This window comes from Capricornis sumatraensis, chromosome 5, assembly GCF_032405125.1.
Source record: "Capricornis sumatraensis isolate serow.1 chromosome 5, serow.2, whole genome shotgun sequence".
NCBI lineage: Eukaryota > Metazoa > Chordata > Mammalia > Artiodactyla > Bovidae > Capricornis > Capricornis sumatraensis.
Genome location: NC_091073.1, coordinates 100,838,420 through 100,851,631, shown reverse-complemented (window position 1 = coordinate 100,851,631; position 13,212 = coordinate 100,838,420). Strand labels below are relative to the sequence as shown.

General features: G+C 49.4%; 1 protein-coding gene across 3 annotated transcripts in view; it reads left to right on the top strand.

The window, feature by feature from the left end:
- PLXNA4 (plexin A4) overlaps positions 1-13,212 on the top strand; it is a 410,799-nt gene that overhangs the window by 35,364 nt on the left and 362,223 nt on the right. The window contains exon 3 of one of the 3 annotated variants that reach the window (XM_068972633.1): positions 11,116-11,123. The exons of the other annotated variants lie outside the window; for them this stretch is intronic. Within the exon in view, the coding sequence (XP_068828734.1) occupies positions 11,116-11,123 (8 nt within the window). The remainder of the gene's footprint in view (positions 1-11,115; positions 11,124-13,212) is intronic. 3 annotated transcript variants of the gene reach the window in all.

Below are 13,212 nucleotides of genomic sequence, written 5' to 3'. Positions count from 1 at the left end.
GGTCACAGGGCAATATTCAGTTCTGAAAAGCTTGGGATTCTTCCTACCATCTCCTGCAGCCTGGAAACAAGGTCTTTGATTTATGAGCTAACTTTTAATTAAAAGAACAGCCGAAAAAAAAAATCTCATTTTGCCTCTCCAGGATAAATGGTTCACAGTCTGAACTAATTTTGTTTCTTCTCCCGGTGCTTCAGGGGCATGTGAATATGTGTGTGTGTGTGTGTGTGTGTGCGCGCGCACACATGTGTGTGTTTGTGCACATCATGTGTGTCATGGGATGTTGGCTGAGTGCTCTGTGTCAGACTCCCCCTGCCCCCCCACCCCCCCGCTAAAGATTCTTTGCTCCTGCAGCTGACCCTGCCTCTACCTTCTGGGTCCTGGTGTGTAGCCCTAATGCTAGCTTCTTGCTCTGTATCACAGTTTCTCCCTGCAGTTTTTTTCCTGACATCTTTACATGAAGAGATGCTGCTGTCAGTTTCTTTCTGACTCGCTTGTAGAACTTTCCTTTCTTCAGCCACAATGATGTCTCTGCTGTCTTTGGCAGAAGAGATTTTATTTTGGTGGTCACCCCAAATTCTCAACATATTTTGATTTATTTCTCTGACAGCCCCTCATTACCTCCCATTGGCACTTCCCAGTATGGAATTTATCAGACCCACAGCCCTTCTTCTCTGGGAGTTGATCTTCCCTAATATGACTGAAACTGACATGCAACTCACCCCTGGCGGGTTGGGATATAAACCTGGCCTTTCTTATATGACAACTTTTATTCTCTATCACTATCCATCACCTTTAGCAGTGTGATGGGGACCGCTCTTTTCTGTGAGTCCTACCTTCTAGAAGTACCAATGTTTATTTGGTAGTTAGAGGTGGATTTCTTTCTATGAGAGATGTATCAAGTCCACTCTGTTAGAATTTTCATTCCTCCTGTCATCAGGAAGGACTGTGGAGCCCTATCCATTGACTGCAGAAGCAGGAGCCAGGGGTCCTCATCTCAAGACAAAGAACCTGCCCCCCTCCACTGCCCTCCTGGGACTTTGTGGGCAGCTTTGGAGGAGCTGGTGTGGCTTGTTTGCTCTGGAGGGAGAATCTGTCCATGACACACACTGAGAAACCTCAGGAGAACTAATCAGCTAGAGTCCCTAGTTAAGATAAGCCAAAAAACCAACTGCAAGGCCACGGAGAGGTGGCCTGGGCCAGCAGCAGAAATTGGGGTTTGCACTCGATGATGAATTCTCAGCCTTCCCTGCTGCTGAATCACTTCAAGGAGCAAGGGCCAGTCATCACCAACCTAGCCCTTTGCAGGGCTTTGGTCTTATTTGCAGTAAACAGCAGAGGGAATGAGCTCTAGGCCTCCCCCACCTTCTGCTGCTGCTCCATTTATAAACACTCTATCACAGCATGTCTTGGTATAAGCAGGAGTGGGGCTTCACAGGGACGTGAGCCACCAGCTCATGGTTAGGATATTTGTTACTACTCACTGCTCATCACAGCAAAGAACGTTGGTATATATACGTACTCACCTTAAAGCGCTAGCTCACAGTACCTGGGCTCTCCAGGCTGAGGGAGAGCAGGGTGGTAGTAGTCCAGGCCTCAGCCAACGTCCCATCTCTTCCCATGCCCTGGCCATCTGCACCTGCTCCTCCTGGGTGAGCCAAGGGAGGGACCCCTGGGTGCTCCACCTACCTGATAGCACCAGCAGTGACGTCCACTTTCCAACTTGCCAAAGTGATGTTTCCCAGAGTACTCTGAGGCCCTGGGGCTGTTCTGCAAGATGAGATCATGGGTTCTAAATCTGTCTTTGCTGACAGCCCAGAACCAGGTTCCAGGGCCCCTGGCAGGCTCGGAGGTAGTCTGCTGGAGGAGACTCCCATGTGTGCCCCGGCTGCTGCCACCAACACTGTCCCACAAGAGGGGCTTCCTCCTCCTCTGGCAGTTCCCACTGTCTTCAGCTTCCCTGGGTTCCCTGTTCCGAAGATTAGCTTTTGTGCCTACGACCTCAACTTAGGAAAGAGCCAGCATAAAAACCAGCTTAGAGAGTGCACCCAGACTCAGGAAAAGGGCCAGCTTCTTCCGTGTCTGTGCTTGCCTGTGGACAGTTGTCCTGCATCGCAAGCACAGGTGCTGATGTTTTCCAAGTCCACCTCCGGGTGCTGGAGCATCCTCACCTTCCCCATGTCTGCAGTCCATCATCTGACAAATTAGCTTGGAACCCGAAGGGTCCTAGGAACAAGTCTTGGGAGTGTCTTTAAGGAAGCAGGGCTGTTTGAAACTGGAAAAGAGGACAGACTGCTCTTTTGGTGAGGACCTGGGCCAGAGCGCCGCAGAAGTAACAGGTGAGGCAGGTGAGCTTCTCTGCTGCGAGGACTCAGCCAGCAGTGGCTCTGGAAGAATCAAGCCCTGGGGGAATGTGGGGAGGCAGTAGCAGACCCCTTGCCAGGGACCAGCAGTGTAGTGTGTGTCTCCTGTCACTGCTGTGACAGGTTATGCAAATTACTGACTTAAATCAGCACAAACTTACTGTCTTACAATTCTGCAGGTCAGATGCTCACTCGGCTGAAACCCAGGTGCCAGCAGAGCTTTATTCCTTCCTGGTAGCTCACACAGTAAAAAGTCCACCTACAATGCAAGAGACCTGGGTTCAATTCCTGGGTCAGGAAGATCCCCTGGAGGAGGGAATGGCAACCCACTCCAGTACTCTTGCCTGGAAAACCCTGTGGACATAGGAGCCTAGTAGGCTACAGTCCATGGGGTCGCAAAAAGTTAGACACAACTGAGATGCTAACATGTTCACAAAAGTTCTAGGAGGGAATCTGTTGCCTCATCTTTTCCAGCTTCCAGTGGTTTGCCCACTTTCCTTGGCTCATGGCCCCCTCCCTCCATGCTCAAAACCAGCAGCATGGCATCTCTCTGCCCCTTCCTTGAGTGCATCTCCTACTAACCACAGCTGGAGGAGGGTTTCTCTTCTTAAGGATTCCTGGGATTGGATTGGGCCCATCTAGATAATCCAGGATAAGCTCCCCAGGTCCTTAACTTTGTGTGTTAGTCACTCAGTCTGACTCTTTGTGCCCCCATGGAATGTAGCCCACCAGGCTCCTCTGTGCATGGGATTCTCCAGGCAAGATTACTGGAATGGGTTGCCATTTCCTCCTCCAGGGGATCTTCCTGACCCAAGGATTGGACCCACGTCTCCTGCATTGCAGGCAGATTCTTTACCACTCAGCCACCAGGGAACCTGCCAAATCCCTTTTTCCATGTGAAGTAACATAGTCTCTAATTCTGGAGGTTAAGATGTGGACATTTTTCTTTGGAGGAGCAGTGATTCTGTCTACTGCCGAGATGGCTCTGATACAGCTGTAGGGTTGTTGGGGAAGACGTGTGAGGGTGGAAGTTTGGGGAGGCATTTTGGGACCAGATAGGACCCATGGGAGACCCACCCCTAGAGGGGTAGGATGGGAAGGGGTGGGAGAGAGGCTCAAGAGGCTGGGGATGTATGTGCACTTATGGTCGATCAATGTTGTTATATGGCAGAAACCAACACAACAGTGTAAAGCAATTATCCTCCAATTAAAAAAAGAGAGAGAGAGAAGTGTCTAAAAAGACTGGAAATCCCACTTTGGCATAGTTCCCAAGCAGAGCACTTCAGCTCCTCCCACCCCAGCCAGACGGCGTGAGGAGGGTCTCCCGTGTTTCTGAACCCAGGAAGCTCCATTGGTCAAGACAGCTTTGGGCTTTCCTTCTTGGACATTGGAACGAAAGGGGCCTTTCATGAACTTAAATCAGTTTCAATGACTTTATTTGGAGTTTCATTATCTGTAAGTTTGCTTTCCCTTGGTTTCAGAAGAGCTTTCTCTGGAGGGAAAAATGGCTTTTGGAAAGCTCCTCTTTGTCTTGATTTTTACAAGGCAAAGTAGTTTTGTTTCCTCCACTAAGTGCAACAGCTACCAAAGCCCAGCGGGAAGAACTGGAAGGAAGCCTGTCAGCACGGAGGGTCAGTTGTGACAGCTGCGAACAGTGTCCCCTCCCCCGAAAGGGAGTCTCCATTGACCTGGGTGATTTGCCGGCTGGGAAACCGTGATTGGCCAGGCTCATGTTTGTGTGTCTAGTTTTGTTTCCTTCCTAAAATTTCCCAGCACCATGGCCAGCTTCTCCTGAGGTTTACTGTTGAGCAAGATGCGATTTTAGGCATTCACAATGACCAAACAAGAGGAAAAAAAAGGGGGGGGGCCTTTATGGCCTTGGTGACTTGAGGTGGGCAGAGTGAGTGAGAAAGGGCCGATGGGTTTGTTAGGCCAGACTGAAGTCCGTCTTCAAGCTCAGGTGTATGAAATAGAACTTTCAGCCCCTGGGTGAATTGTCAGTGAGAGCTGGTTCTGCTTCTATGGTGGAAAAAACGACTGGGACTTCGGTCAGGGCTCAGGAGGAAAGAGAGAAGCCAGAGGTGAGGAAAAAATGAGCAGCAACTGTGTGCTGTGTCCTTTGCGGCTCAGACCTTGCAGTGAACACCTAGTGCCCTGGCAGCAGCCCTGCATGGTGAGGATTTTTGCTGCAATTTTGCCCTTGAAGAGATTTGTATCCAGAAAGGTAGAATGCTAGCTGGCATATAGACTCCAAAATCTATGCCTTTATAATCCATTGTGCAATCTCCACCTTTTATGAATATAAATGACTTTTTTGTTCCTTTTGCCTATGTGCATTTTATTTTATTATTTGTTTTAAAGATTTTTTTTGGATGGAATCATTTTTTTAAAGTCTTTAATTGAATTTGTTACAATAGTGCTTCTGTTTTATGATTTGTTTTTTTGGCCTCGAGATATGTGGGATCTTGGCTCCCTGACCAGGGACTGAACCTGCTCTTGTGTATTGGAAGGCAAAGTATTAACCACTGGAAGACCAGGGAAGTCCCCCTCAGTGCGTTTTCCAACTCAGTTTTGCTTCCCCATCAGATATCCAGTTTTGTATAGGGATGTGTTGTTGTTGCTATTTAGTCACTAAGTTGTGTCCGACTCTTTGTGACCACTGGACTGTAGCCCACTGGGATCCTCTGTCCATGGAATCTTGCAGGCAAGAATACTGGAGTGGGTTGCCATTCCCTTCCCCAGGGGATCTTCCCGACCCAGGAATTGAACCCAGGTCTTCCACATTGCAGGCAGATTCTTTATTGTCTGAGCTACCAGGGAAGCCCAAATACACTGGAGTGGGTAGCCTATCCCTTCTTCAACAGATCTTCCCAGCCCAGGGATCTAACCCTTACCTCCTGCATTGCAGGCAGATTCTTTACCATTGAGCCCCCAGGGAAACCGAGGTAGAGATGAGGCTGGGCATATGGGGAGTCTGAGGCTCCAGAAGGAAGCACTTGAGACTAACGTTTTTGGGTGGCTGTGCATGCTGGAAGCTTCTAGGCATATCAGGGCGTGCGTTCTGAGCCTGGTAGAGACTGGGCCTTTTCCCTCACTGCTGGTAGCAATCCCTGGACTCTCACCACAGGCTTCTCTATTGCAGGATTGCTCTCAGCTGGGCTTGTGAAAATGAGCAGCTGATGTGTTCTATAATTCTTTGTCTCTTCATATGTGTGTGTAACAGTATGTACATAAATATAGTTATGTGTGTGGGGATAGGGTGGGGTTGTTCCTGGAAAAGCTGGAGAAGACCTGTTTGCTATTTTGATGACTTATTCTGAAGCTTGGCCCTGCCTTTCTTCTCATCTCTTTCTGCTTCTCTGCATCTTGCAAGGAGAAGGAAAGGAGTACTGGGACGGCAGGCATAGAAAGGGACCCTGGAACTCTGTGTGGGCCTGTGACTCTCTCCTACTTTCTCACCATGAGTCAAGACTTCCCCATCTGACCTCAGTCTTTGGGTTCCCAAGATGAGGATTTTTTTTCCCCTTTGCAGTTCATGGGGATTGAATGTGTGGACTAACACTGTCAGGAAAATGTGTTTGAGTAGAATATGTGTGGTGTATGTGTAAACATTCATCTACAAAATGACCAATGGGGGCAGTTTCTAAATAGAGTTTTTAAAATATGAATTCTAAGTTTTCAACAGTACCCTATGTGTGTACATCAGTCATCTAAAGTCTGGCAGTTTGAATGTAAAGGTTCTCCTGACTCTAGGACATCCCTGGTAGTCCAGTGGTTAAAACTCTGCGCTTCTGCTACAGGAGGCATGGGTTCGATCCCTGGTAGGGGAATTAAGATCCTGCATGCTGTGTGATGTAGCAAAAAATTAAAACTTAAGTTGTTTAAAAAAACATTTTCCTGGGCTTGCCTGGTGGTCCAGTGTTTAAGACTCTGTACTTCCATAACGGGGGAGTGGGTTTTGATGCCTGGTAGGGGAACTAGGAGATCCAACCAGTCCATTCTGAAGGAGGTCAGCCCTGGGATTTCTTTGGAAGGAATGATTCTAAAGCTGAAACGCCAGTACTTTGGCCACCTCATGCAAAGAGTTGATTCATTGGAAAAGACTAATGCTGGGAGGGATTGAGGGGAGGAGGAGAAGGGGACGACAGAGGATGAGATGGCTGGATGGCATCACTGACTCGATGGATGTGAGTCTGAGTAAACTCCGGGAGCTGGTGATGGACAAGGAGGCCTGGTGTGCTGCGATTCATGGGGTCGCAAAGAGTCGGACACGACTGAGCGACTGAACTGAACTGAGGGGAACTAAGGCTTCCCTTGTGGCTCAGATGGTAAAGAATCCACCTGCAATGCAAGAAACCCAGGTTCAATCCCTGGGTCAGGAAGATCCCCTGGAGAAGGGAAAGGCAACCCACTCCAGTATTCTTGCTTGGAGAATTCCATGGACAGAAGAGTCTGGTGGGTTGTACAGTCTATGGGGTCGCAAAGAGCTGGACACGACTGAGTGACTAACACACTAACAGGAGAACTGAGATCCCACATCTTGTGTGACATGGCAAAAAGAAAAAAAAAATAAAGTTGTTTAGAAAAAAAGAGATTTCCCTGGGTTTCCCTGGTGGCTCAATGGTAAAGAATCCACCTGCCAATGCAGAAGACAAGGGTTCAGTCCCTGATCTGGGAAGATCCCACATGCCGTGGAGTAACTAAACCACGAGTACTGAGCCTGTTACAAGGGCCTGGGGAGTGCAGCTGCTGAGCCCACGCGCCCCGGTCCCTGAAGCCTGAGTGTGTTAGAGCCTGTGCTCTGCAACAAGAGAAGCCGCCGCAAAGAGGCCCGTGCACAACAGCCAAGAGTAGCCCCTGCTCACTACAGCTAGAGGAAAGCCCACAGCAACGAAGACCGAGCACAGCCAAAAATAAACAAATAAAAAGTAAAGATCTTCCCAACTCTGTCATAATTACTTCAAACTTATCTAAGCCCAGCTGATACCAGACTACAGAATTTTATGCCGGTTTTCCTAGAGAATTAAGAAGGAGGGGCTCTTCCAACTCGGTCATGCCAGGATTGACAGGGAACACACCCAGGTATATACCCAGGGAAGCAGCCGATGAGGCAGTTGGAGGCTGGGTACATATGACTGTGTGAGAGCCATGTGTAATTACCTCTGATGGTGTTAGAGAGGACAGGTGTTTCATTAAGTTTGAGAGATTTGGAACATTTCAGCTATGCCGTGGTGGGATGCTGGCATTCCAAAATGAGCTAGCAAGGATCCCACTGCCAAGAAGCTGCATTCTCAGCAGCACTGTCATCCACGCGTGGCACACGTTACCACCTGGAGACCACTGCCCTAGATGAGGAGCTTATTTAAAATATTAGAATGACTCGGAAACAAGGTCCTTCCACACCACCTACGGGAGCGCTCTCTTCGGCCATCGTGGGAGTAGACGGAAAGACTGGTCCCCGGTTCACCGCTTTGACACGTTGTGATCTTGGGCAGTAACCTTGGCCTCCCTGTGTGTTCATTCCCCCACTGTCTACTGCAGGCCAGAAAACGTGCTTGTGAAGCAGACCTTTGAGGAAGCCCTTGATGAGAGCAGCCTGGGAGTGGACCAGTTTTCAGAGCTTAGGATTGGTGGGCCAAGTTGGCCAGAGTGGGTGGTAATGAGGCCAAGGTCTTTCACATGCCTGCCCCCTACCCCCACCCGGGGGACAGCAAACAATTCTGGCTGGTGGCCTCAGGCAGAACCCTGAGCTCTTGCCTAATGGGTCACCTTGACCACAAAAGAGTATGACTGTTGAAGCTCTGGAAGGAGAATGCAGGCCCCGCACCATCGCCACTGGGGGTGGTGAGCCTCACACCTCTTTTGGCCCCAGACCAGCCACTCTGCAAAGCTCGGGGGAGGACTCCGGGGCAGGCGGACTGGGAGTTCCTTCTCTTATTTGATTACTTGATAAGTGAGGAGACAGGCAAGCAGGCAGGAAGATCAGAGCCTATGGGACCTCAACCCCTTCCCCACCAGGAACTTCTCGGGCTGTCTTGCAGTTTTCCCATGTGTGAAACAAGTGGTGGGCGATATTACCTGAGGGAGCTGTTTAGGGAGTTGCTAATGACTATGATGGCCAGTTAAGGTTGGAGGGTGACAGTGCGAGTTTCTCTAACAGGCTACAACACATTCCAGACAGGGGATAACCCTCTGGCCCCCAAGGTACTTTTATTTGTGAGTCAATGGGTGCATTCACGACCATACTCATTTAGGCTTCTTGAGAGTTGGCTTGGCGATCTGACTTTATGAAAAGAGCACAGAGGAGGAACTTAGAAAACATTTACAAAACTTCCAAAGAAGGGAAATGGAGGGGTTGGAGAAAAGAAAAGATGGAAGAGATGGAAGTGGGGTGAATGCCCCACATGAGGCAGTTGTGCCTAGAGACAGTTGCTGCTCACATCCTGCTGCCACCTTGAGAGCCTGAGTGAGCCACCTCATGCCCGTCAGTTAGTGGGGCTGAACCCAGTTGGGGCTCATTATGGTCGGGGGTATTTATCTGGGACTTGTCTGGCCAGCATTTAGTGCATGGTTGCTAAGCGTGGACACTACTCTGGATGATGTAATTTATTAATTTATTCAATCCTCAGGACTGCTCTGAAAAGTAGTTGCTGCTGCTTCATCACTAAGTCGTGTCCGACTCTTTTATGACCCCATGGACTGTAGCCCACCAGGCTCCTCTGTCCGTGGGATTTCCCAGGCAAGAACACTGGAGCGAGTTGCCATGTCCTTCCTGATCTAGGGATCGAACCTGCGTCTCCTACATTGGTAGGTGGATTCTTTACTGTCTGAGCCTCCAGGGAAGCCCTGCAAAGTAGACATGCTTGTTATTGTCAAGGACGCTTGAGGAAACAGGCCCAGAGAGGTTCAGAGGCTAACCCAAGATTACATGATTAAAGCTGTGGAGGCAGGATCTCAGTGCAGGGTGCTCAGAGCCCACGCTTGTGCTCACTGTGCTTTGCTGGCCTTGGGCTGAGCACATTGTCCATGATGCCTGCAGCCTCCCAGAAGTATCAGATGGTACCCTCAGCTTTGTATTTCTCCCATGGACTCAAATAGGCTCTCTCTCTTCCTCCTCCTTGCCCTGAGATCTTTGGTAGCCAAGCCATGATGTGTAAATCCTCCCTGCCTGTCTGGTTGATGGTTTCAATCTTCCCATGTCCCCAGGGAACAAGCTTGGGCAAGTGGCTCTCCCACTGACTGACCTCCTGATGGTTCCCAAGCTGGGACCCAGCCCCCAGCCGTGTGGGTACCGGGGAGCGTAGGCTGTTGTTGCTCTAGTGCTTTCTGCTCCCTTTGAAGGGATGCTCTCCTGCTCTAAGTGGGCATCTCTCCTTCTTGAGCCTCCTCCTCCTTTTCCAAAAATGTGCATTTCAGAAGAAGCAGATGGGCTCACGGGTGCTCTTCTAGCCCCTCTCTCCTCCAGCTCCACAGGGAGTTGCCTCCTCTTGGTCTTTCTGCTTTTTTTCCTTCCCCCAAACCTTCTGTCCATGTCCCTTCCAACTCACTGAGAGCACTTTGCTCATTTGGGTTAGCTGGCCTGAGCTGACACCCCTGGTGCCCATGGTCCTGGTACAGCAGCACACGAGAGAGGAAGAAGAGCTGTTTCTGTGAGACGATTCCTCATCCTCAGGTTCAGCAGGGACAAGTCCAGGGAAACCCTAGATGGTGCTCCTGTTGGACTGCGTTTTGTCACTCAGAAAACATTGTCGTTATTTGGGTGGGGAAGAGGCCCTTAGGTGACTCTGTTGCAGCCCAGGGCCCAAGATCCCCTTTCTGTAGACTTATTACAAGCTCCTAGAGCAAAGATTTTTGAAGCTTTTTGGAGAACTTTTTCTTCAAAGAAAACCTTATGAGGAAAGTGAAAGTGTTAGTCGCTAAGTGATGTCTAATTCTTTGAGACCCCGTGGACTGTAGCCCACCAGGCTCCTCTGTCCATGGAATTCTCCAGGCAAGAATACTGGAGTGGGTAGCCATTCCCTTCTCCAGGGGATCTTCCCAATTCAGGGATTGAACCTGGGTTTCCTAAATTGCAGACAGATTCTTTACCATCTGAACCACCAAGACACCAAGCCCCCAAGACCCTCTGAGACACTTTCACACTATGAGGAAGTCAAATATAAACTATAAAATTCAGTCTAGGTTGGTGTTGGTGGGATAGGTGAGGGGAAGAGGGACATGGTTTCAGAGCTTCCGTCTCTGTCTTCCCAATGGCCCCCAGACTCTTAGGATGCCTCATGGATTGTAGGCAGCATTAAGCGGCACAGCAGGGTGCCCCCAGCCTACACTGTTGCCTTGTGGGTGGTCTAGACTGAAAGATGGACTCATCTTGACATCTGGGCTGTGTCCTGTGTCCCCTGGGGGCAGCGCTGGAGAATGAAGGAGGTAACTGTGCAAGGGGATGCAAAAAGGGAAAAGGCCTTCCGCTGACCGACTGTCACACCATCACAGACGTCACCTGGGTTCCCTAGGGCTATGTCAGGTTCTGAGTGATGGCTCTCACAGGGAAGCTAGTCCTGGAGAAATGCCTTGAGTGTGATTGGGCATCTGCTCCTCAGTTGAATATCTCAGGGCTATGAGGACAGTGGCTGTTGGCCAGGCCATCTTTGCCTTGAGGATGAGATATTTCCATTTGAGAAACATCCTTGAAGACTGGTGTGGACCCATGTGCTAGGTCAGAAATGATGTCTACAGAGCTTGTGTGACAGTATCTGAGCTACTAGTGTTATTTTAACCCTGCTGAGAAGAGTGAGGCTAACTCAGGCTAAATTTCATTTTGCTAACCAATGAAGGTTGCATTGGGCTTCCCTGGTGGCTCAGCAGTAAAGAATTTGCCTACATTGCAGGAGACTGCCCGGCAGTGCAGGAGACATGGGTTTAATCCCTGAGTCTGGAAGATCCTCTGAAGAAGGAAGTGGCAACCCACTCCAGTATTCTTGCCTGGGAAACCCCATGAACAGAGGAACCTGGTGGGCTAAAGTCTAGGGGATCACACGAGTTGGACATGACTTAGAGACTAAACCGCCGCAGGCAGGTTGTGTTGGCAAATATCACCTGCTTCACTGCCATCACCAGATATAATACCTAGGGACCTCCTCTAACATTTGAGTGTCCCATTACAATTGACAAAGCTCTTCTGTATGTTACCCCCTTTAAGTGGCACACACCCCCGTGAAGTAGGGGCCACCATTCCTGACTCTCATCTTGCAGATAAAGAATCAGCTTAGAGAGGTCACCTGACTCAAGCGAGGTGACAAAGCCAATTAGGAGCAGGGTGGGGACTCAACCATCCCATCTCTGATTGCGTGTTCAATGCCATCTTCACTCTTCCATAGGTGTCTTTAGTGCACATCTGGGGGCTCAGGTCAGAAGAGGGGCAAGATGTAGAAAGGTGAGAAGAATGAAGGCATTCTAACAGGTTCTCTGCAGTCCCCTCGACTCTCCCCTCATATTCCTGCCTGCCTCCCCCACCCTCCTAGGTGAGACAGAGCTGGGCTCTTCCCCAGCACATCCCCATTGTTATTTTCCACATCTCGCACCACGTGTATTGCTATTTTTATCCTGTACTAGAAACTACTGATGGGGGAGAAATGTTAATTGGTATTATTACAGCAAACTGTGTCCTAGTAACATTGCAATTCAGAGGGAAGCGCTCCATTCCCCTCCCCTGCCTTTTTGGAGAAGATTGGGATTTTATTCATTTGGCTGACGGCCAGCTTGGGTTTCTGTAGCTGCTGCCGAGCCTGTGGGGAGATGGATTCAGGACTCTGCCGTCCATTGGCCAGACTGCTGGGCTTCCACTGTATGCTTGGTTTCTGAGGGAAGGACATGGGGGTGGGTGGAGTTGTGATGAATTTGGTTCGGTTTCATTCTCCTGAAACTAGACTGCAGGAATAGTCTGTCTGCTCAGGAAGCACTCATGGGGTGTGGCTTGCAGGGTCTTTGTGCAAGAAGCTGGGGCATTTGTATTCACGGTCCAACTGAAAGTAAGAGATAGCAACCCTCACAGTTGTGTCCTCCTAAGCCAGAGCAAAGTAGGGACAGATTAGAAAAGAATAGCAATGAAGTCAGACAAGTTTTGCTTAACTTCCAGAAGAGAGAAAAGAAAGGGTATTTGAAAAACAGTCTGTCCACTGGCTGCCAGGGTTCAGATCCTGACAGTGTTCCTTCCCAGCCGTGTGACCTCAAACATGCCTCTCCTCCTCTCTGGCCTCAGTTTCCTCATCTGTAAAAGGGGGCTAGTAAAATCTGCCTCTCTGGGCTGCTGTGAGGATTAAAGCACGTGGCACAAAGCGCAGAGTAAGGACTGGGGAAAGTGGAGCTTTCATGGTAAATTATTTCTTGGAGGGTCCTGAGACTCCTGAGGGCTAAAAGTGCAGCGGCAGCGGGAGATGGGAAACCCAGATACCAGCTAATAGTGTCCCCTGATCACGCGAACCCAACCCACACTGATAATATCTTCCTCTTGGTCCTCCATTCTGTACTGAGGGAAGAATCCTCAGTTTGATTTCATGGCACCCTAAAACTCATTTTTATAGTGCTTGTTGCTTTCTGAACTTATTATAGCAATAGATATGGGCTTCCCTGGTGGCTCAGATGGTAAAGAATCTGCCGGCAATGCAGGATACCCGGGTTTGATCCCTGGGTCAGGAAGATCCCCTGGAGAAGGGCATCACTACCCACTCCATTCTTGGGATCACACACAGTTGGATATGACTGAGTGACTAACACACACACAGCAATGTGTATTATTTGTGGAAAATGTTCGAAAAGAATATATGAGAAAGTGAAAAATCACCTGAAATCCTACCAT